We start from the raw sequence: 24726 nt of genomic DNA on the forward strand, positions 1-24726 counted from the left end.
TTGAGGTTTTCATGGTTTTGCAAGGCTAGATGTCAATCTAGAGGAAAAAGAAAGGCTCTTTTGAGAAACTTCATTATCAAGACTTGTTGTATTCTGAAAAGCAAAAAAACCCCAACAACAAACCAAACTTGTCCGGTAGTTAGTCAGTTACAGATCTCCTTTTTGGGACTACATTTTCAGTGAGGAGGGAAAAACAGTGTTTTTGACACAAACCCAAGCCCAGAAGTACTTGGTTCAAAATCAAGTTTGGTTATACAATGTAAGCCCTGATGGCATGAGAGTTGATAAGCATGTTATCATAACAGATGAGCATTTTAGTACATGACCAGTGCCTCCTGCCCTGTCTCTAATTCCTGCTGCAACAGTTCCTGGAAAATTACAGTCTCACATTTGTTCATTTGGCAAAATAATCCTCTCAGTTTCCCTTTTCACCTATCACTCCCCTGCTTCATTGATGCCTTAAACTTTATAGTACTTCTGGTAGCATCACAGTCCTCCTGAGGTTGATCTCATCATCTCATCTCTTAACAGCAATGCCAGAGAAGGAAGATAATAGATGATGCCAGAAGTGTATGGGCTAGCATGTGTGACTGTCAGCAGGCAACTACAATACTCGGGAACTGTGATTATATGGAAAGCAAAATCCACAAGCTAAAGTTGGCAAAGTGCAAGGAGCTCAGGCAGGGCAGACTTGGTGGCTGGTGCAGGCCAGAAGCATCTGCCTAAATGTGACAGACTGAACACACTGCCAAAAGCAAAGTGGTTTCATATGGAATAAAGACTGTCCTGTATGGCTTTATGTCGGACAAGGACAGCATTCTTTCTCTTTTCAATGTTGTTTAGTACTCAGATCTCCTGATACTAAAACAGTGGAACAGTTGATCTCAGGAACAGAGACCGCCAAACCAGCAGGATGGACAAAACTGGCAACAAGTTAAAGTCGGGGGTGGGGGTGTCAAACATTTTAGAAATATCTGCAACTAAATAACATCTACTTACAGTTTTAAAAAAATGTTCTCAACAAATCAAGCACTAAGAGGCAGATCAAATATCAGGACTTACACACTACAATGACCAGCACTATTTTGCCTTTCAATGAAGGACAAAATGATGTACTAGATAATTAAACTTGAAGCAAAAATAAAAAGGGAAAAAATAATGTGACGTGGACAGAGAATTCAGTAGAGGATCACAGGTAACTATAGGTACTGTATAAAAATATCTGCTTATGTTAGGAGAACTATTATTTTGTTAAGATGGTGGGACATTTAATTAGGTAATTACAGAATCAGAGACCAACTACTTTCTGAAGTTTACACTGGAATAAAGCTAGATCAACTCTTAATTTATATTGCCTGAGCTACTCTGAGTTTAATACTTATAAAGATAATGTCAGCAACAGACTGCAGAGCTATCTTTGCTTTTGAGTTCATTATAAATTAAAAGCGAAAAGCTCAGCTTTTCTATTTACTGAATCATTTTTACATGCACAATGTGCATGCATTAACAGTTGCATTAACTCATAACCCAGGTGCTATGTGCCTGAACATGAACTCCAGTTTTAGTGGGAGAAATGCCAGACATTACTGATAATGCCTTAAGTAAGCAACTTTTTGATCTGAGTGGTTATTTTACTTACTGGCAACATACTTGCCAAGAAAATCTGGTGTCCCAAGCTAGAATTGAAGGCCTTTTTTCTTTGTGCTGTATGAACTTACATAATGGTCTCTAGGAATCTTCTTGAACTCTATGAAACCCTTCCGTGCTTGTAGATTTTTTTTAAACCCAGTTTTATTAATTTACAGAAGACTACACAGCTCAACTTTCTTCTTAATTGTATTTTCACAGTAAGTATGAGCCCAGATCATAGGCTAGAACTCCACTGTGACAGAACTGTGCAAACACAGAGTGAATACATGAACTGTAAGTACTTTGGGGCAGGCTTCAACAATTAGGTAAAAATGGACAGCTATAAACAGACCAGCAAAGGAGTAGAAAGAAAACTCCCAGGAGCAGGTCCTTCAAAAGTTTGTGGATAGTTTTAATTCAAAACCTGGGAAACAAACTTGTGTTGCCCACCACCATGCTTCCAGAAAGAAACCTGTCAGGAAGAAAATTGTAATAGTTCATAACTTCATCATTCCCGACTGTGTTTTGGAGCTGACACCACCAGGGAGTATTCTCGTCCAAGGGCAGAGTGTGCCTCCTGACCATAGTCCCTCAGCCATTTAGTTTTGTGGGTAACTCCAGATTACTTTTTAGGCACTATCCCTGACCATACTGCCCTCCAGACTCTGCAATGGGCTGAGTTGAGACCATAGCCATGACCAGGCTAAGGCTTGGATGGTATGGAAGGTTATATACTGGAGCTTGGTCCTCTACATAGATGTGACCGGTGAGAATAGTTATGAGCTGAAGTGCAGCACAAAACAAGTAAGGATCTGAAAATCAGTTGGCAGAGTTTATTCCAGAGAAGTAATCTGAGGAACACTGACCTGCACTGTGGTCACACCATCAGCAAGAACAGGGTAAAAAAGCACAGCAGGACAAAGTTGGTGCCCTGCTGTTAATGGAAGCTCACTGTTGCTGTGCAAGCATTTAGCACTTTCCATGGCATCTTGTATGTATCACGGCTATATTTACACTGCTCTGTAGGAAAAGAAAACATGACCTCACACACGGAACCATTAAAACTGTGGAGCATTCTTCTGTGGGTTATTTTACATGAAGCAGCAGAAGGTTGGACATGATAAATAACTAAACACAATGCAGTACATCCAAAGCTGAGGCTCTAGCTTCTGGATTTCTGAAAGAAGTAGAGAAGAGTGGCTGTTGTTGAGGCTGTGGAAAGACAGTGGTTTTGATTCAGTGTGTTATGATTATATTTTTATTTTAGTATAGTAGTGCAAGACTATAGTGGAACAATATGGTAGAGCTGTCCTGGACGGTGATGACTGTAGGGTACCACCCCCTCAGAGGGAACACAATATGGCATCATATTCTACACAAATGTGACGGGCAGAGCACTGGCCAGGATCCACAGCCAGCACAGGCACAGCTTCTTGTATTTACATCAGGGATGGGATTCTTTACCAGCACGTCTCATTGCCTACTGACTGCCTGCTGACAAGGCTTTAGATACGATATGCCTGGGAAATGAAACTGCAGGTATTTCTGGGCTCTGTTGCATATTGTTTTCTCTTTGAGATTAAGTGAACAGCCTTGTCTGTTGTGCTCGGGCAGAAGCTGTCTTCACTCACTTTTTTGTTCTAAACCCGAGGTGAACTTGTTAGTGTAGCTGTGTAACTGGGAACGGAGGAAAATGAGGAGGGATTTGAGTCTGTGAGCATGCACCAGGCCCTGTCACCCAGTGATTCGGTTGTAGTTGGGCGTTGTAACACAAAGACTACTCAGGGTGGATGCAGAGTTAACAGAGCTACAGGATGTGCCAGAGAGAAAGTTTGAAGCATTACAATTGGGTCATGACCTAAGGGAGATTGCACTGAGATTGTTTTATGGTGTAACTGCAACATAAATGGAAAATGTAAGGCTTAAGCTCCAATTATTCGATAAGGAACTCTTCCCGGGCTTCAGTGGCATGTACATTTTGGGGACTAGAACATGTAGATGCATGAAATCCAGCTCTGAAAAACTTGTTTTCAAGCCTAAAACTAGCAGGCTGTTCTTCAACGAATGAACTTTGATCCCTTTTTTTGTGCGTATTCTTTGACCTCTTTTTCCCATGTTACTCTGTTTCCTGCTCATTTGTTCTGCACATAGCACTGCCCTCTTCTGCCTTCTGTAAATAGGCTTGAAAAAGCCTGGAAGATTCCTCTATCAGTTAATTTTTATCATGGAATCCACTTCTGCATTTAGTAGTGTAAGGCACTTAGTGTAGAAGGAGGTTACAATACGGTTTGAATGGACGGGAACCACTATCTGGTGGAAGAACTTTATTTAACGGCATTTATTTACAGCGATAAAGCATATGATGCTGAAAGAAGTGCTTGCTATGGCCTGAGTGTTGTGCTTTGGGAACCCTAGCTTCAATCGGAGCCTTTCAGGGACCCGCACAGCAGTCTGGGCCCAATGATGCGCTTTTGAGCTGCCTGGTTTTCCCATGCATAAACCTGAATAAGGATCCCTGCCTTGTGAAACGTTTTTGAGATCGAAATGAGCAGGTAAAAGAGAAGGTGTTCCTGTGCCTATCATTTCAGGCCTGAGGTAATGCTTCAAATAACCATGAATACTACCCTGAGCTGCCGGAGCTCCCGCCGGCCAAGGCACCGCAGCGGACGGTGGAACTTGCCCATGAGAGGCGCCGCGGGCCCAAGGGGGCGAGTGGGCCCGGTGCCGCCCGCTCCCCGCCGCGGGGTCACCTCAGCGCGCTGCCCGCCCGCTGACTCAGCGCGGCCGCGCCGCCAGGCTACGGCCACCAACGGCCGCCGCGCCCCGCCCCGCCCCGCCCCCGGCCCCGGCCCGGCGGCCGTTACGCCATCAGCCCGGACTGCGGTGCCGGTGCCGCGGGCGGCAGGCAGGCGGGGGGTCGACCTGCCCGCGGGGAGCTGACCACAGCCGTGCCCCCGCGGGAGGCGGGCCAAGCAGGGACAGCTCCTGCGCCGGCCCGGGGCGCCCTCCCCGTCCCCGGCCGCTGCGGTCCCTCCTCCGGGGCGGCACCGCCGGGCAGCCGCCTGCGTCCTCGTCGCCGCGGCGGGCGGCGCGCACAAAGGCGGCGGCGAGCGGAGCGTACGGGAGGCGTCGGGCGGCCGAGGTGGGTGTCGGGGCTCGGGGCGGCCGTCGCGGGGAGGGCGAGCAGTCGCTCCTCGGCGCTGAGGCGGGCGGGGAGCGCCAGGCTGGCCCCGCCGAGCGTTGGCGCCGCGGGAGGCAGCGGGTCCCTCCGGCCTCGGCGTCCCGCGCCGGTCCCGGCGGGGCGCCGGGCAGCTGCCGGCAGCGCCGGCTTTTTCCTTGTCTTTTGGGGGTGACAGCAGGCGGCGGAGGTGTTGGGTTTATCTGGGATGGGCAGTGCTTTGTGCACGGGTAGGGGGAAAGGAGAGGTCTGGTGCGTTCCTGGTGTCTCTTCAGCGGGAGGCTCCCGGCGCTGGGCAGCCGCGGGGCGCTGTCGGTTTCGGGTCCCGGCTGCTGCCGGGCTGTGGGAGCCTGCGGAGCCCAGCGCCCCTCGGTGTGCTGCTTCCCCTTCTGCGTTAGAGATGGCATTTGCCTCCCTTTGGCTGGCAGCTGCTGATGCGAATTGCTGCATTAGTACTGCTGCTTCGCTAATACTTCCACTGAAATGGAGTAGGGAAAGTGGTAACAGGCCGGAGGGATTAAATGGCACAGCAGAGTAGTGCGATTGCTGCATATGAAACTGAACTTTGAGACATTTTGGGTTTCTTTATGTGATTTCCTCCCCACCCACCCAGAAGAGCTTTTCTGTTGGTTAGTGTATCTCATCTACCTTCGAGAAGGTAAAAGACAATGTATCCTGTGGAGAGTGGGGAGGAAACAGAATTGTGCAATATTTTTGTTGTCTCTGTCAAAAAGAGGAAATATGTAGAGGCCTGTACTAATAACAGGGTCTCAGCACTGATGTTGCAGGGAAACTAGCAGATCGCTGTTCCTTTCACATGTAGAGTTGTTGACCCTGACAGATCTATTGAGCTCTGATGGGGCTCACAGTCTGGAGGGTGTTGTGGAGCAGTTTGCTTATTTTATTTTCTGGGTGGCTCTATCTGTGTCTCTGCTGTCTTGGGAAGCAAATAGCGACAACTGTTTAGCGTACACAGATAAGGTTTGGCTGTCATCAGTGTACCCAGTTAGAAGTCAGATGGACGTACTCCTATTACAGTAAAATCAGCCTAGTTCCATGAAGAGAACTGGAGAAAGAGTGGCGAGACAGTGGAGGAGATAAGATGTGAAAGACTCAACATAATTATGTTATGATTTTAGGCATAAAGCCATGAAAATAGCTTCTAATGATTTTAGATGTTTTCTGCTTTTCTGATAGCTCTAATTCACCAATGCAGAATACAGACTACTGATAATATCTACTTACCTGACTCAGTGTGGTCTGTTTGTAAGGGAGTTGGGCAAGTTTTAGTGTTTGGCTCTTTTCCATACCTGAGGATGTGCAGGTGCACACGTTTGTTTATCTATGAACACACATACACACAGAAATCATCAAAAACACTTGAAATACAGTAAGAGATTACTTTAAACTCTGAAAATGCAGAAAATGTGAAGTTACAACCTAATGAACAAATTTGTTTTCCAGTCCCACTGAAAGAAAGGATGCCAAGTCACATGAAATATCAGCATAGTGTAGAGCTACTGCTGTGCTTCAATTCTGATTTATGATCCTCCTCTGACATCAGAACAGGAGCACAGGGCAGCACAGTACATGAACTACCATATATTCTCCAGTTATTTCAAAAGCTCTCTGTTTCAGACATCAGTTTGTACTTTTCCATTTGTTGTAAAGTTTGATCCTATTTATGCAGCGTCAGCCCAGAGGGATGTCAGCCCTTGCGTACGTTCCCTCAGAGTGTCTCTGTGAGGAGGAAAGCACTGGACAGTTGGGCAGCTGTGGCACAGTGAGATCAAGGGAAATGAGGAAGGTTTCCCAGGGGATTTCTGGGAAAGGAGACAAATCTTGAGATAGGATTTCAAGATTTCCTGAAATGCCAGAAGAGGCGCCCCTGGTACTGCCTACCACCTACTCTTTCTCAGCTTCTCTCTTTAGTCGATATTAGCAATTGTATGGGTATGTGGTGAGTCAGATCATCCCATTGATCCAGCTGGGAATTATTTTTGTATGACTTTAGTGGTGTTAGTTTTTAGTGCTGATGCAAGGGTAAGATTTGGGACAGTTGGGAATATATGGTTGGGAGGTTGGTGTGGGACCATGGTGTTACACTTCAACTAGTCATGAAATAATTCTCTTGGACTCTTGAGTCTCAGTCCAATACCCTGACTGTGGGACTATAGGCCAGTCCTCTCTTCGTTTGTATATGAGGATTCATTACAGGCAAGTTTTCAGTCTTCAATTTGAATTTTTGATTTCATCTGCTCTCAAGAAAATATTCCATCCTTTATAGGGACTTTGTGAAGTATTGGACCAAGTAATGTTTCAAATATTCGAAAGGTCGTGGAATACCAGATCTAAGTGAATAGTCATCTCATAGTCCGTGTCTGTGAGTGAGTGCATTTTGGAAAGGACTGGCTGCTTGGAAGATAAGTTTGGCATTTGCTCCGTTTGACTCTGGCCATTGTAAGAAGTCACGGTTATGGCACTAGCCTTGGCTAACTTGGAACAGGAGTCAAATAGTTCTTAATAGAATTAAGCCCAGAATAATCCCAGCCCTAAAATATTTCTGGAGATTTAGCTGGCAGGAAGTAAAATGTTCTTACTCTGGTGTAGAGCCAGCCACAGGCTGCATTTTGCTTTCTGATTTGGGATTTACAAGTGAACTGCACCAGTCTCCTGATTGACCAGTTGTGGTGTCAAATCACCTGCAGGAATGTGTCCCATGTCCATGTATCCCAGGGGTCCTTGAACTTTTTAACCAGGGGGCCGGCACACGGATGCAGTGGCAGGCAGTCATCTGCGGCTGCTTGGTTTCCCCCCCAACCGCCGGTGGGGGGGGGTCTGTAAATACCGGGGGCCGGATTGAGGACCCTGGGGGGCCGTATCTGGCCTGTGGGCCATAGTTTGAGGACCCCTGGTGTATCCCATGCTGCTGTCACTATTGGGAAGCCTGGAAAAAATGTGCACGTAATTAGGTTTGGACAGAGCTTGCCCTCCTATTTAACAGAACAACCAGAACCATGCTGCTCAAGAGAGTGCTCTGAAGTTCTCAAATCAGTGTCATGGCTGTTTATGGCTTCTTTCCAGGTCATGTATCCAGGTTTCCTTTCCCAGGAAAAAAGAATATTCAAGGAGAGTGCTTGTCTATGTCTCGCTCTGATGAGCTTGGCATTCTGCAGTTGAGATGATAGCCAGTGATAAACCGTGCTTGAAACCAGTGGGAGTTAAAAGCCCACTGAAAGCTAAGCCTTAGTAACTTGCCCAAGGCTGTGTGGGAATCTTGTAGGAAAATAGGGACCTAAACTGACGTCTCCTAAAGTCCCATGCAGTCCCTTCACTGCTTCTCTAAAGAACAGAAATCCAGGCCCTGATTTTGCTCTGAGAAGTGCACAACTCTGGGGTTCTGGCTGAGGATTTACTCAAAAAAGTGGGATGAGAATTCATGACAATGACCTTGTATTGGATTGATGTAGGAGCTAACAAATAATTAAAAAAAAAAAGGCTTTTGAAAATTCTTAAAGATTTTCTGTTTCCAACCTGAAATGAGTTATATTATTAAGAGGTTTGAATGTGATGGTCACACATCAACATTTAGTTCACCATTAAATAACCACTATTAGTTGACCACTAATAAACGGAAGTACCACTTTTAGAAGGAATAGAGTGATAGTTGCTATGAGCTTTTGTAGTTGAGAAGTCATCATTACTATGGTCATGGTACAAACACGAAGGCTAATCTTAGTTTTGAAAAAATCCATCTATGGAATCTTAATCTGAAATATTTCCTTCTCTCCCCTATGTTTTTATCATAAATCTTCTTTAGAATGTAACCTCTGATACTGTTTTTCATCGTAAAGAATATGTCAATAGTAAAATTCCATTAATTGCTGTAGAGGGAGTTGGTGTTCAATACTGCAAACAACACTGAATTGCTTCTGAGTCAAGAAAATAAATTTGATACGTGATGAAAGAGTGGCAATAAGCGCTTACCTAGGAGTCTTTGACATATTGTCATTTACTTTTTTTGTAAATGAGGAATAATTCTCTTGGAGGGGCCACAATCTGATTCCCAAATATTGTCCAATTTCTCTCAAGCTTTAATGTTCAAAACAGAAGCTAAGAGCAGATCAGTGGGCCAGATGGATCAGGTTTGTAAAATTGTCATAGTTTTAGTGTCAGCAGCAGAGCTGGAATGATTTATTTTAACTGAACACTGGCCCATCAGTTTTTGGCTCCCTTTCACCATTTTGCAAGTTAGTTGTATGGAGCCATTCTTAGGAAAGTAGATTTGTTTTGTGCTTATGCCCATCACTTCAGTCATAGATCAGGGTCTCATTGTGACATCAGGTATTAAATGTATAACCGAAAGATGTGTTTGTATGTGTTGTTTTTCTTTGTACTAAACATTTGGGTTGTGTTATGTTTACCATTGCTGCAAATCTTCCTCTCATGGCCTACAAAACCACTGCAGTCATAACTGCAGAACCTGAGAAAAGGGGCTGAAAGGGACTTAAATGTTACATCCCTGCTAGTGAAACGGTGCCAAAGTCTGCTCTTGGTGACCAGTCCAGCTAGCACCATTTGTTAACATCTATTCTATAAGGCTCTCTTAACCTTTAAAAGAAGGTGACTACTTCTAAAGTGGCCATGAAAAAAGTCCCCTGTCCCATCTTATCTCATTAGCTGTGCCTGGGAATTGTTGGGAGAGTGCTTATTGTCCTGTGCATAAAATGTACCAGAAGCAGATTTTTTAATTTAAATAGATTCGGTATAGATGACCAAATTGTAATGGTCAGGTCTATGAGGTGATATGGTTTGGTTTACTGCTTTGGACACAGGCACAGGGACAATCTCTGTCTAAAAGATTACAATCCTGTTCCTAAACCAGTCCCAACAGATGTTTTTCCTGCTCTTCAAAATTTTCTGTGTTGGAGATTTCATATCTTCCAGAGAAGTGTGTTCCAGTTTTTAATTACCCTTACAGCATGCTACAGAAATCATGGCGTTTTTTCAACAGTGTATGTTGCTGCACCTGAGGAGACTGAGTCTTGCAAAAGGAAAAAAAGGCCTTTAGTTCCTATGACTTTCGGTATTTTATCTTACAAAATACAGTAAAGAAAGATGGAATGGTATGGGGAAGAGCTGGGCTGTAAAAAAAGGGGATGCATAGGGTATGATTACTAGCTTTTTCAGTGGAATTAGGACATAGTCTGGTGTACCTGTATTAAATAAGTGGATTATCTAGATGACAGTGTATTTGATCTTACTGTGGCATCCAGTAGAGTGGGACTTTAAAGAATTAACTTTGTTAGGTCAACCTTTGCTAAGTTAATAAATTAGTTAAGTACTAAGGGAACACCTAGCCATTTATTTTTCACTTATTTTTTCACAAGATGATAAATTCTGAAAAATGACTGCTGTCTTAACAATCAAAAGAGTTGGTTTTCTGAGCTTCCTGATAGGAGTTGCTAGTTAAATCGACATTAAATATTATGCTAGGAAATAATTTAAATTTCATAATGGGTGCATAATTTAGAGCTGTGGAGTGTCTCTGGGTGAAGAACAAAACTCAAACCATTTGAAAATCCTGACAGAAGCAGTACAGACTGTTCTCACTTGCTGCAAGCTTTAGATCAAAAGGATTCTGAATTTTCCCAGCAGCAAAAAATATTCCATGCTTTGTCCACAAGCATGGTATAAGAACAAGATTTTTACTAAATTTAGTGTAATTAACAGGCAGGCACTCAGGGTTTAATCCGTGACGTAAACTCATGTTTACCTGAAGTTGTTGCTGCCTGGTTAGTAAGTGAAAGACTTCTTGGAGTGACCATAGTAAAATGTTGCTTCAAAACCACATGCAGTCTCTCTTGGTTTTGAAGAATGTTGTTTCCTGGAGTACTGACATAGTATGGACTGACTTTAGGTTTGGAGTATAAACTTACAAACCTCAGACTCTAAACAATCTGTTTTGGTTGGCTTGTATAAAAGTTAGGATAAAGGGCCTACATCTGTCAGTCTCCAATTTCTGAGCTCTCCTCCATTTTAATTACAGCATCTTTTGTTCCCTACATTTGAAATATAAAACCGTTTTTGTCTGGTTTTCTGAGGAATTGGGGTTTATGTGATTAGTCTCCCAGTCTGTCTTAATTCTGCAGTGATTTTGTTGCACAAGCCAGGTTCAGCCCAGCTTGAGTGTCCATCATCAGCTGACAGTTTGATTGTGGCACTTTCTTTTTAAGGGATAAGAGAATTTCACTGTATGAAAGCAAGCTATGCTGTGCCAGTTGGCCTCAGAACTTGAGGACGGTGTCTAACTTTTTTAATTCACAAGTCTAAAAATAACCTCTGTGTCCTAAACAGGGCAGGCAGTGTGGCTAAGATTTGTTGTGAGCAAGAGTAGTTGCAAAATTCTTTGTTAAGGAGTTTAGGAAGCCTGCTGGTGTAACTTGTTAGATCATGTGTGAGTCCTCATATTTGCATTATTTGCCCGGAACTCTCCTGAACAGGGGGGTGTATGTACTGTCCCAGCAACTCCTTCCCGACCAGGGAAGCTCTGGCTGTTTTGCACCTGGAAATTTTGTTGCTTCAGCAGAGCAAGCATTAACTGAGGTGAACTGCACTGTGTAATTTTGAGGCTAATTGTAGCCATCTTGAAATTTAATTTAACTCAAGAAGAAATAAATTTCTTATTGTGCTTTAGGTTAGTAAAATCCTCAGTAGAAACTGAAGCATCTTTCCAAAGCAAAGGGATAAATTTAAAAGGTCGCATACATCTGTCACCCTGGATGCACACTGCTGAACTTCCATGACTATGTGGTGCCAGCTTTTTAAAGCATTCAGATGATGGCCACCAAGATTGTTAGAGGGCTAAAAGCTTGTGACTTAAAAGGAGAGGCTGGGAGAGCTAGTTTTGTTCAGTCTTCAGGGTATTCAGTTACCTGTTGTGGAGTATAGAGAGAGAAAACAGAGCCAGAATCTTGGAGGTGCACAGTGATAGGACAAGAGGCAATGGGCACAAAAGTTGCAACAAGGGAAATTTCAGATTAGATATTGGGAAGAAAAATTTTGCTGTGAGGACAGGTGAACACAGGAGCAGGAGTGCAGGGAGACTGAGAAATCTTTGTCCCTGAAGACACTGAGAACTCAATGAGACCAGGGTCAGGGGCAACCTCGTCTGAGGTAGCCTTCCTTTGGGCAGACTTTTGGACCAGGCGATTTCTAGAAGTCTGTTCCAACCTGTTGTTCTGTGACACAGCATAGGGTGCGGCATGAGTTTCAAGTAGTTCCCTATGAAACAGCTTACCACTAGATTGCATATAGGAAGGCATATTTCTAATTTATAATAGGAGCCCAGAAATGCTAATAGCAGGTGAGTGCTGGAGAACTGAATATAATTGCTCATTCTGCCATGAAGTTTTTGTGTGCTGACTTTTCAGTAGGTGGCACTTTCTAGTTGCCTAAATTGAGGGCTGTGCAGAAATGCTTCTCCAAACAGTATTTAGGGATTGTTCTTTCATTAGTTAACATCTGTCCTGGTTTTGGCTGGGATAGTTAATTTTCTTCTCAGTAGGTGGTGTAGTGCTGTGTTTTGGATTTAGAGTGAGAATAATGCTGATAACACACTCACGTTTTTCGTTCTTGCTAAGTAGTGTTTATACTAAGTCAAGGACTTTTCAGCTTCTCAGGCCCTGCCAGCGAGAAGGCTGGAGGGGCATAACAAGGTGGAAGAGGACACAGCCAGGACAGCTGACCCAAACTGGCCAAAGGGATATTCCATACCATATGATGTCATGCAGAGTGTACAAACTAGAGGGAAAGCTGGCTGGGGGCTGCTGCTCAGGGACTGGCTGGGTATTGGTTGGCAGGTAGTGAGCAATTGTGTTGTGCACCACTTATTTTGTATATTGGAATTCTTTATTATTATCATTATCATTATTAGCATTATTTTCTTCATTTTTTGTTCCATGAGACTATCTTTTATCTCATCTCATGAGTTTCCTCACTTTTAGTCTTCCAATTCTCTCCTCCCTCCTGCTGTTGGGGGAGTGAGTGAATGTCTGTGTGGGGCTGAGTTAGCTGAGGTTAAACCATGACAATGTCTTGTATACTAAATAATTACAAAAAGTCTGTTCTGGTTCCGAAGTTAACGCCTAGTATTAATCTTAATATTTTTGTGATTCAGTTGTCAGATGGGGAGAGCATCATCACTTTTCAGGGGCAATGTAGTGATGACTATCATAACGCCCAAAAGAACATAAATAATTCTTCCTTCAGATCATGGTTTGTGTCCTGATACCCATGTATTGCAATAGAAACAGAGAAGAGAGCAAAGCTTCAGTCCATCCTATATGGAGGAAGTTTTGGTAAAAAAACATAAGTGATCGTCAATTAATTAGCCATGTCTGAAGAGACTAGTCTTAATTATAGCATTTCCTAACTTTCTAGTTTTTTACTGTAATATTTTCACTGTATTATTTTGATAGCTTTTTGTTTCTAAGTATAAATCAGTTAAAAATTGGAGCTATTTTTACAGCATTTCACACTTACATCTTTTTGTTGTTTATGAAAGTACGCAGCTGAAAGACAGTCTCTGTTGTAGCGGATGATGCTGGTTAACACATGCCGCGCAGCTCAGTGCAGCTACTGTCCCTCAGACTCTGAGCTCAGTTCTGTTCTCATCATCAGTGGGAGTTTGTGTTGCTTACCCTGCGAGCGTCTCTTTTATTGATGTCCAGGTGATGTAGTATAGCCTAGCAAAGAATCTGTACAAGGCATATGCCTTATACTGAGTGCACAAGGGCTTTGCTGAAATCAGTATCTTAAAATCTGCAAGAGGTGTTGGAAAATTAATGAAAACAATAGACATCGAAAGTCCTTAAATTCTGTACTGTTTGGGAAGGTATCTGCTTAAATTAATTCATAATTTGAGAGCCCTTAAAAGACTTTTGGAACTTTTAAGTATGTCTTAAGTATGCATGCTGTCCTGTCTAGGTGATGAAGTATATTAATGGATCATAAACAGGATATACATTGAGTAGAAACAGGAAACTAAATACTGAATAGATCCAGGAGCAGGGGAAGTAAAGCCAATCACTTCAGCCATCAACACGTGCCTAATTTTTAAGAAATATGATAATACTAAAAGGCTGTTTTAAAACAAGTTGCAAAGTTGCATTAGGAAGCACTATAAAGTTCAGATGCTCTGGATTGAAGGTTGCTTGTCAAACCTTAATGTGTTATCTATTGTGCATATGCTTTATAATAATCTTTTAAGGGGAGAAGTCCCTGTAAAGTGGGAAAAGAGTCTTTGACTTCAGTGTAGTGGAAAATTAGATCTGCTTAAAACCATTCACTAGCCCTGCCCTTTCAAACCTGTAGCAATACATGAAAGAAGTATATTTGGTGTTAAGGGCACGGTAATGATAGGAGGAGTTATTTTGAAAGTAATGCTTTTCTCTTCAGAGATAATTGGACACACTGATGAGCTGCAGAGTCTGAAAGTAGTTTTGAATACAATGATTTTACAGACTTCTGAAAGTTGTTACAATTCTCTGACTTAGAAGGTGTCTTTTGCTTTTGTCTTTTAATAGCTCTCTACAAACAACAGGCAGCTATAAATAAATTAGGTGGGGAAATCCTGATACTACGTGAAGTTGTTAATTTGTGAAACAGGAGAGTACCCCACTGCTGGAATCTCGGTCTCTCAAATGTCTCTAAAATATAAAGCAAAGATCAAAATTTGATTTGTTCTGTCTTTTGCCTTTCAGGTCCAAACCATGAATTACGTTGGACAGTTAGCAGGGCAAGTGTTTGTAACTGTGAAGGAGCTCTATAAGGGACTAAATCCAGCCACATTGTCGGGATGTATAGATATAATTGTTGTGCGTCAACCAGATGGAAATCTTCAGTGTTCCCCTTTCCATGTACGCTTTGGGAAGATGGGAGTTCTACGTTCTAGGGAGAAAGTGGTAAGAAAATTGACAATTTTGATATGTTCTGTCTGTTGGTTAACTTTAATGGTATGAAAGTTACTGAATGTTCTGTGGTATGCTAGTCAAAGTTTTCTTTAGACACTCTATAATTCTGATTCTTGCATTTCAAAGCATAATTTGTAAGACATTGACTGTAATAAAAACAAAATAAGCCATGACATTTGTAGCATTTATTTTCAATGAAGCAAATTTTTCAATGTGCTATTTTGGGTCTATACTAGATTTCATTAGTGACTGTGTGTTAAGATCCCTTTGTTTAACATGTTCAATGATAGTTACAAAAAGGGAGGAAATAATGAAGTAATATTTTAGATAACAGTATGTGGAGGTTAATTGAAGCTACAAAAAGCATTGAGAACCTTGAGATAAACGTAACCAGACTGAATGACCTGGCAATATATCAGTGTGAAGTTGCTAGTGAGTAAGGCATGACAGATTGTTTTAGGAAATAATTTGTAACTATATATGTTCTAGGTTCAAATGTACCTGTAACTGTTCAGCAGAAAGATCCTAATGTCGTCATGGACATTGTTCAATTCTTACATAAATCAGAAAGGAATTCCAGTATTTAGGATCAGTAGTAGTGCCAATAGTGTACTGTGTCCTCAAATATAACGTAAGTGTGGACTTGTCTGAGTCTCCAAAAAATTATACAGTGAAAATGGAGCTGGTGGCAAGAACAGTTATAGGCAAAGAGAGAGATCCTCCTGAGAAGAAATGGAAATAGCTGGGGCTGTGTAGCGATGAGATAAATACGTGGAAGAAATAGACACATGAACTGTGTTGAGAATGTGAAACAATTTTTCTTATTTGTGCTTCTCATAGTGTAAAGAGAAGTCTGTTTAATGAATTTGAAGCACTGCGTATTAAGAATTTGAATGTGGAAGTACTTGAATAATTTGAAATTAGGCTATGAATTAAGCATTCAGAATTACTCTTTAAAAGATTCAGGACTTTATATAGTGGCTGTAAACCTTTCTGAGTAGAGAGGCAATATAGCGATGAGCTGAATGAGTTAAAAAAACATTTTGAAAATTGTTTCTCTCCTCACCCTTTCACAAGGCCACCAGAGTTCAGTATTTTATGCTTTATAAGGTTTCCTATGCTTCCCTGAGAAGCATTTGCCCAGTGACAGTGGTAGGATAGCTGAACAGGAACTGTGTACCTAAAATAACTTTCTTTTCATATGAGAATGTGTTTATTGTCTTCCAGGTTGACATAGAAATTAATGGAGAGGCTGTAGATTTGCACATGAAACTAGGAGACAATGGAGAGGCCTTTTTTGTGCAGGAGATGGATAATGATCAGGTAAGAGTCAAAACTTAATTTTAATTTGTTAAAAATTCAGTGCCTGCTCTTCAGTCAGTTTTGAGTTTAGGAATTTTGTTGAAAAATACACCTTTAACCACTTTATAGTTTTGCAAGTTTCTGAACAATTTTCTGCCATGTAAATTCAATACTATGCAGTTACTTCATTTTTTTGAGTTGCTGAGATTTGGAAAAATCTAAAGGAGGTAATCACATGACTGAAAAATGTATCATAGTTTATCTGCATGTCAGTGTGTGAACAGAAATAACATATACAGAGTTTACATGTTCTGAAGGTGTGTTCAACAAAGGTTAATATGTACACGGACCTGTGTTTTGCAGAAATCTTTACTTTGAACATATGCACTCAGCAGAGTTCCAGTAAAAATGCATATGCCCTGTAAGCATCTGTGCACGCAGTAATTCTGGTACTCATCAAAGGCATGATCTTGCAACTGTTATTCATGTGGGATTATATTTAAATAAGAATACCTGCTCTTGAGCTGTGTGATTTAATGCTAATCTATATAAGTTATGGTCATGCTAATTTTTAATAGTCACCACATAATGTAACATAAGAAAAGCTTTTTACAGGCATTTCTTTTCAGATATCTCCATTAATTTTTGTCATTGTCCAAAGTGGGATGAGTTTTCAAATTCTTGTATTGAGTACAATATTACTAGTTTCAGGTGAGAGCTGTGTGCATGTGCAATATTAATTTCGATGTCTTTATGTTTAAAAACTTCTGATCTTCATATTTAAATCTCCTGTTTGGTAACAGTTATTTGATAACTGAAAATTGCTAGTAATATTTCCGTGAGTGTCTAGAGAGAGAGAGATATGTATGATTGAATAAGAGGATGTTTGTGTGACCTAGTTATAAACTACTGGCCTGTCTGACTACTATGTGGCACACGCACTGAGTTGTGAAGGGGAACTGGATTTTACAGAATGTTCAGGTTATAAACTAGGATTTTGTTTCTGCTCAGTATCTAGCATCAGGTGGACAGAGACTCATGCCATAACCTGGCCAACATTTGATGCTCAGAGGATCCTCTTTATTAAGAGCTTGTCTAAGGAGATGCAGCTATGGAACGATTTCCATATGCTATGGGATCATATTAAGTGTCCAGATGTCTAATCTTTGTTACTTTTCTGAGGAATAAATGACTTAGATTTTGGCAATTGTGCCTACATTTTAGAATCAGATTAATGACTGGTGGAGGAACTAATATGTTGCATGGTCTGAATTTTTTCTTTCTCAGGAGGTAATTCCGTATCATCTCTCCACATCTCCCATTCTGTCTGAGGGAACTGCTTTAATGGAAGCTCAGCTGAAGAGGAACTCCATAGATCGGATGAGAAACCTAGACACCAGTGCGTCCTCACAAGTACCACCCCAAGCCCATGGATCCCAGCCTTCTACTGAAACATCTCCAGTCTGTAGCTCTGTGAAAAAAAGGAGGAAGAAGAGGAGGAAGTCTACCCATAAAATAGACAGCTTAAAAAGAGAAGACAATGGAGACTCTTCAGAAGATGAAGACATGTTTCCTATAGAGATTAGCTCAGAGGAGGAAAAAGAACCATTGCACAGTTCAAGGTATCACAGTGCAATTATATGTAATGAAAGCCTACTGCTTGGTTAATGTTCCATTCCATCTCATACCTTCTAACAGTAATTTCTGTCTAAGCTGGTACACATGGCTGATGAACATGTTTCTTTAAGATAAAACTTTAAGCTAGAAAGCTATCGGGAATGTTAGTAACAAAAATAATTAAAATGACATTGAAAACATAAGAATAATCCTTCATCATGTTGTGACCTAGGAGGTGTGAATCATAACATTTCTTGATCTCCTTTTAGTTCAGGTTATACTAATTCTTCTCTGCGGCAGGGTTTTTTTGTTATCTGAAGTATATGACAGTTCAGTGATCAAGTATGGCTTTTAAATGTCATGTCTTTCCTTTTACCTAGGATCCCTGTTCCAGATGTGTTTGTTAATGATGTGTCTGACATAAAGGCTCCTGCAGTTTCTATGTTTTCGCAGTCTGCATCTTACCCTCATTCAGATGGAGAATGGTCACCTCTTCAAAGGTACTTTTTCTGATAGTACAGTTCTAAATAATTTTCCTCTTTCCATAAATGCCTTATATGCTAGTGCTATATGAAGTCTTAGTAAAAATTTTGGTATTAAACATGGTCACTGTCAATTATTAGATGAATGCTTTCTGTATTTGAAATCAGATAGTGTACAAAAACTTTAGGCTAGCTTTGTCCTTAACTCAACAAATGCTTGATGTAGGTCCACAAATTCTGAATATTGCTATCTGTTAATGTCACTATTTGCATATAAAGACTGTAGAGAGGATGAATGTTTTGTGAAATCTGAATCTTTGCCTGATGCACACACATTGAAAGGACTCCATTGAATGCAGGTATATGAATTTTTAGTACTTTCAGTGTAATCCTTATAAGAACTTGCAAGATTGGAGTGGATGTATAAAAATAAGATATTTTTTTAATGAATAAGAATGAGTTTTGTATGTCCCTTTCAAAGCTAATTATTGAATTGCACAGTTAAATAGACATGAAACATTTATTGTGTGAAAAGAACAGAAACAATAATTAGCTTACTTTTTCCTGTATGTGTATTTGTGTGCATATATATACCTTTGATTTCAAAACAGATCAGTTTGGACCTCCTTTCTTGTATCTGTAGAACACTGTCAAAAAGGGACAATTTTGTGCTTAACATACGTTGCATTATAATTCCAGCGAAGTCTCTGTATGTTTGTGCCCCTGTGCACGTGCCCCACATTTTCCATGCAGACTATTGGAGTGGAGCAATGTTCACATTACTTTATCCTAAGAATTCTAATCTCAATATACTGTCTCTGTAGTTCAGGGGCAGAGGAAGGGAGAGCAAGGAGATTATATCAGAGCAAGGGCTTAATTTAAATGTTTTTAATTGCATTCTGGAAGAAACTTTCTCCACTGGCAATAAAGCTTAATGTGATCAGCTTCACCAGGCTGGTGATGACATGTGTCAGTACCCTGCCCATTTGATGGCTTTTTGAACTATGTTCTGTTTGCTTCTTGATTGTAGTACTCTGGATTTTGAAAACTCTAGATGTAAATTCAGCATTCGTGTAGCTCGGGCACAAAGAGTTTGTGTTCATCAGCACTTGTGAATAGTGACACCCTGTTTTTCTTTCTACCTACATGCTGTGCTGGCCAGTAAGCCTATAGACTGCACAGGGCAAACCTCTCTTCTCACTGTTCCAGCAGATGGAGGCCTATCTAACTCTTGTCCTCAACAATCTTCTCACTTCTCTCCTTCAGACAGGTAGAACAGTTGTCCTCCCTCTTTCCTGGGCTGCTCTTTAATCCTTTTAACACACTAATACACTTTTAATGCATTAATAATGTGTGAACTTTGTTGAACTTGCAACTGCACTTATTACTAACCCTAACACCTTGAAAGAAAGTGACATTGAAACCCCCATCCTGTGCTTGCTTCTTTGTGGGCATTGACTGGAGGTAAATTACCTTGATGAATCATCTGTTGAATGAGGATGGCCATTATAAAATCAGGCCAATGAAAACCTGGGTTGAAACTGAAGTTAAGATGATAAAAAACAAAAAAAAGGGAAGAATTCAGCTAGTGAAAACTTACATTCCTCTGAAGACTGACATCTCCATGTGGCTGTCTACAGTCAATGTATATTTTAATGATATTTATATCCTGTGGTTTTCCTGAGTTGTTTGCTTGTGCATAGGTTGCAAAAGTGAAAGCAAAACAAAGGCCTCGGAGATTAAGTGAGCAATAAGGAGTACTTGTAATGGGAGGAGCCCAGTACCAAAAGAGAATTTGTTTTCCTTTGTTCCCTCGTTTTGGGGGAGGGGAAGACTTTCTGTGTGTTGGATTGCAGTGAGGGAGCCACTTATAAAGTTGACACAATAGAGAAGGCATCTTCTCTAAGGTTTAGAAGACCCAGACTTTGCTGTAGTGTAGGATTCCTCTGACTGTGGACTCTTTTCTACAGAGCTAAAAGTGGACACAGACACTTTCTATAATATCTTAAATTCAAGATGTCTCAGATTCTGCAGCCAGGCCCTTTCTGTCCATTAAGTCAGTGGAGAGAAGTCACAGCAACTCAGTTAAAAAAATTGAAGTAGGTGTCTGAATATGACCTCTACAATTGTCCATTAGTGCTGGAGAAGCTTTGAGTAGTAAGTCAGGCTAAATTGCTCATTGCTTACCTCAACATAGATGCCATGCTAGATGCGTAAGTCTGTATCGAAACTGATAACCTTGAGGTTTTCCCAGCTTCCATGTCCGCCCTCTTTAACCTGACCACATTGTAGCACCAAGTCAAAGTCTGATCCTGGGACATTCAAGGCTGTTCTCCTTAGTGGTTTTCACGGGAAGGAAGGGCAGGTGCACAGGTTGGGATGGAGCAGTGATGTGCGCTGGGTGGCTCTATGAACTCTGCTGTAGAGTTCACCTGTCCTGCAGTCTAGATATACAGCTAAAGTGCTGTAATAACTTGTCTGAGTAAGACCCTTTGTCTGTTTTCCTCTATGTGAATAAGAAACTATTATGGCCACCTCAAAGGAGGTTCAGAGGCTCTCAATTATTGCTGCAACATGTACGTAAGGTAGGCCTCTTTCCTTCTGACTATCTTTTCCTGGTTTATTTGGCCTCAGTCAAGACAGGACTTTTTCTCCAGTCACGCTGCTGCTTTCTCAGGGCTCTCTGCCTGCTTTCAGTAGGAAACACTGCAAAGGTAAGCGTGGTTTGCTGTTCCAGAACTGCCAGCTACAGGCCAAATTCCTTATTGTTTGACATTTACATCAGTGCAATCATAGCCGTTAAGGAATACATAGGATTGTGACACAAATATTCAGCATTTATGGGATGTGAATCAGATATGCTGATCTAGACAACTGAAGTTTCCCTTCCTTCTTGTGCAGTATTACCAGAATGGGTGGCTCTAGTTTGATCTGCAGTATCTCAGCAATCTGTGTAAGGGAAGAGAATTTCAGCTGAGCTGGATCGGTGCCTAACTTAAGGACAGGGGAATTGCAAGTCATAGTTCAGCCCAAGACAAATGTCTTGGTGTTGTAAGGAATAAAGAACCCATTTTGAGTCTGATCCATGGATACATTTGCAGGGTACTGTCACTGGGTTACAAATTCTACGTGGTCTTGGTATTCAGCCTTACTGACCCCTAGTGCAAGTGTAACAATAATTGGTGATTTAATTTGACCTAACTGAGCTAAAAAAAAATATTAAGGAATATGATTGTGAGCTTTGTTAGCCTTCAGTCTCATTTTACTTTGGTGGCGATAGTATGAAGTGAATAGCAGCCAAAATAGTCATGGTGTGGGTAAAGGGGACGACATCTGGCATTACATATGGAAGCAGAACTATACAAACAGGAAGTATACAAACAGCACTGCAGTAGGCATAATTGCCATCTGCAGCCATAAACTACAGAGATTATTGTTGCTGTTCCAGAAGGATGTTAGCTGGAGAGAGTAGCTGTTGAGTGTTAAACAACAATACGGCATACGAAGAAAACACTATAGGTATTTCTCTGTAATGAAGAACCGGCTCTCATCGGGAGTTCGCCAACCCTATATTAATGTTTACGGGTGGCATAGAAAATTCCAGCTTATGTTCCAGATGATACAAGGAATGAGAATGCTTTAGTATCCTTTTATACAAACAAAATAATTTACCCCCTGTTTGTCTTGTGGGTGCATGTTTGCAGTCTGATTTGATGTTGGGCCTTTTACATTATGATGACATTGCAATGATTATTCTGGTCTACCCTGAGGTTGTATTAGCATTTGTACACTAATCTACAAGGAGAAATCAACTGAAAAGAATTCTGAAGATCTAACATTTTGTTACTACTAAATCCTTATATTTGACTGTATAGAAAATTAGTATTTATAGAATAAGAATTAAGATGTCTTCATTGTGCTTGTATCAAAAGTTCAGTAGATAGTGTGTATATTGTGTATTTTGTTTTGGAACAGTGGTTAATATTTTGGGGTTAGATGCTCACCCTGTTCCTAACCTAACATGGTTATACTTGTAGGTGTGTCTGCTCTGAACCAACCCAGACAAATACATGGATCATCAGGCAGTCTTTCGCAGCAGGAGCCTTTTCAGAGCAGAACTCTGCCTGTTCTAACATACACACATTTGCAAGTGCCATATTTCTGGCACTTGCAAGTATGTGTCTGGGAATATAGATCATGGCTCTTGGTGCTGACTAACAGCCTGGGCCTCTTCCCCACTCACTTGTGTGTAGAAGGGAACTGTATATTCAGGGAAAATTATGGAAAAGGCAAGGTGTCCCCTGATCAGTGTTCTCACTGCAAAATGCAGAGGTTCTAGCCCAAATTGAAGCAATGCCTGCATTCTCTCAGGTTGTCTGGCTGAGTGAGTGAACCTGGGCTGAACATACCCCAAAGCCTAGACTAGAGATTTTTCTAAGGAAACAGTAGGTATTTTGAAGATTAAAATGTGTGTAGTGCACCGATGAACTCGTGTAGTGATAATGCTTCTTTAAATATAGATGTTTTGAGCTTAAAGCAGCAGTAGAATCAGTATTAGCTGCTGAGGTTTTCTGAAGTGTTCAGGCTCCTGATTTCCCTGATTTCCAAGGTTTCAATGGGTCCTAGATGCATGGAAAATACAGCAAATCCTACAGACTTATCAGTGGGAGATGTAGAAGTTGCTGAAAAACACACCAGACATTTCTTGAATCCTTCAAGCTTGAAAATACTTTAAAAATCATATTGTATTGATTCCTTCATCTGTCAAATGGTAGGTTATACCCTAAGGACTCATAAAATTTTAAAATTTTTAGGACCAAAAAAGGTCTTCCATGGTGGTATTGCTTATAAATTTTATAATTTAGTTAGGTAACTTCAATTATCTGTACCTAAAAAGTCATGGCATTTGTCCACATTCAAAGTATATCTTCCTGCAACATAGGTGAAGACAATGGATAATGTAGATAATTAGGTTGCTATTTTTTCAGATGTGAAATTCACAGATTTTTAAAAGCTGCTTTTTATTAGTGTGAAGTAATTATTTTCGTGTCACCAGTGAGTTCCTTGCCAGCTAGCTCTACAAAACTGCCTTACATTGAAAGAGCAAAACTGGTTTGGCTGTTCAGTTTAACCAGTGAAGGTAAAGAATAAATCAAATGTGAAGAATTTCTACTAAGCGTAGGAAGCTTTTTGTTTTTGAGAATGAAAGTAACCCAGTTTCGTCCTTTGATTTAAGAATGTTGTGGATTCTTTTCTTGATTGTAGTTTTTAAATCAGGATTGCACAATTATACAAAAGACATTCTATGGCTCAGACAAAAAATAATGGGCTTTGTTCAGGAGGTTCTGGGTGAAATTTTATGACTTGCCTTATGCAGAAAGGCAGAGTAGGTAATCAGAATTTTTCCTTTTGTCCTTGAAATCTGTGAATCATTATTTATTAATGGCTGACCTGACATCACATTATTGTCTTCACCACATTAAAAATATGCTATAAACTGGTAATTTACTAATTAATTATTAAATAATTTATATTGAGTAGTCAGAAAACCAAACACAAATATTTTTGAACTGGAAGGGCTCAAATTCTTTGTGTAGCTCTCTTGCTATTTTCCCTATAAACATGCAACCAAGGGTAGAACTGAACAAGTTATTTGAAGGAAGTGATTAACTGGATTCCTTAGAGTAATTTATTACTTAGTCAGTATAAAGTGTCTGGTTGATGCAAGTGAGCAACTTCTGTACTTCACATCATTGTAACAATACTAACATTTATTCATCTACTGCTGCTGGTATCATCCCCATTCTTTTTTCCACACAGAAAAAAATAAATCCTCCTGAAATGTTCAGGTCCAGTGGTCTTTTTCCATCTCTTTCAGCTTCTCAAGTTCTGCTTCTGTGACACCACTTAATAAAAAATGGATGAGATCTCTGAATGCCAGTCTAAGAGGATCCTGAACTGTTTAAACTGTTTTACCATGCTTTCACACTTTCAGTTATCTAATGATTATTTAGGTCTTGACTGCTTTGGGATGATGGATATTAGTTTGGACAGTGTTCAGTGCATTGTGGTTACTAATGGTTTTGTAATATTTTTTTTTGTTTTTCTTCAGCCCATCAGGTTCACGCCCTCCTACTCCTCAGAGTGACTCGGAATTGGTCAGTAAACCTATGGACAGAAGTGGACTGAAGAATAATCCCCACATGCACTGGGCATGGGGAGAGCTACCCCAGGCTGCAAAGGTATCCAAAGTAATTTGTTTAATTCCTGCTAGCTTCTATTGTGCTTTAATGGGGGCACGTGTGCTTATTCTATTGCACACTGCTAAAGAGGGGATGGATCCTGTTTTTACATAAAATTGCAACGTTTTCTGTAAGAGAATTGCATCTTGCTCCGTAGGAGGTACAGGAAAGTGCCTTGTGCCATGGTTGTTCTCAACACTGATGATACACAGTAGGAAATTAAGAAGTGCCTGAGACATAGACTTGTAATAGTTAGAAGCTTAAATAGCATATAAAATCAAACCCAGTGTTCTTTGTGAAAT

At 40.8% G+C, this 24726-nt stretch overlaps 1 protein-coding gene across 3 annotated transcripts in view; it reads left to right on the top strand.

The window, feature by feature from the left end:
• Positions 1-24726, top strand: part of LPIN1 (lipin 1) — an 83590-nt gene that overhangs the window by 28576 nt on the left and 30288 nt on the right. The window contains exons 1-7 of one of the 3 annotated variants that reach the window (XM_080390647.1): positions 4639-4771; positions 14572-14772; positions 16009-16104; positions 17371-17705; positions 18081-18200; positions 19345-19452; positions 24295-24424. In XM_080390647.1, coding sequence (XP_080246773.1) covers positions 14581-14772; positions 16009-16104; positions 17371-17705; positions 18081-18200; positions 19345-19452; positions 24295-24424 — 981 coding nt within the window. In that variant the 5' untranslated portion in view covers positions 4639-4771; positions 14572-14580. Of the gene's footprint in view, positions 1-4638; positions 4772-14571; positions 14773-16008; positions 16105-17370; positions 17706-18080; positions 18201-19344; positions 19453-24294; positions 24425-24726 lie in introns of those variants that run through there. The other 2 variants (XM_080390645.1, XM_080390646.1) reach the window with 2 other exon arrangements.

The sequence above is a fragment of the Falco punctatus genome (genome assembly GCF_963210335.1).
Source record: "Falco punctatus genome assembly, chromosome: 5".
Taxonomy (NCBI): Eukaryota; Metazoa; Chordata; class Aves; order Falconiformes; family Falconidae; genus Falco; species Falco punctatus.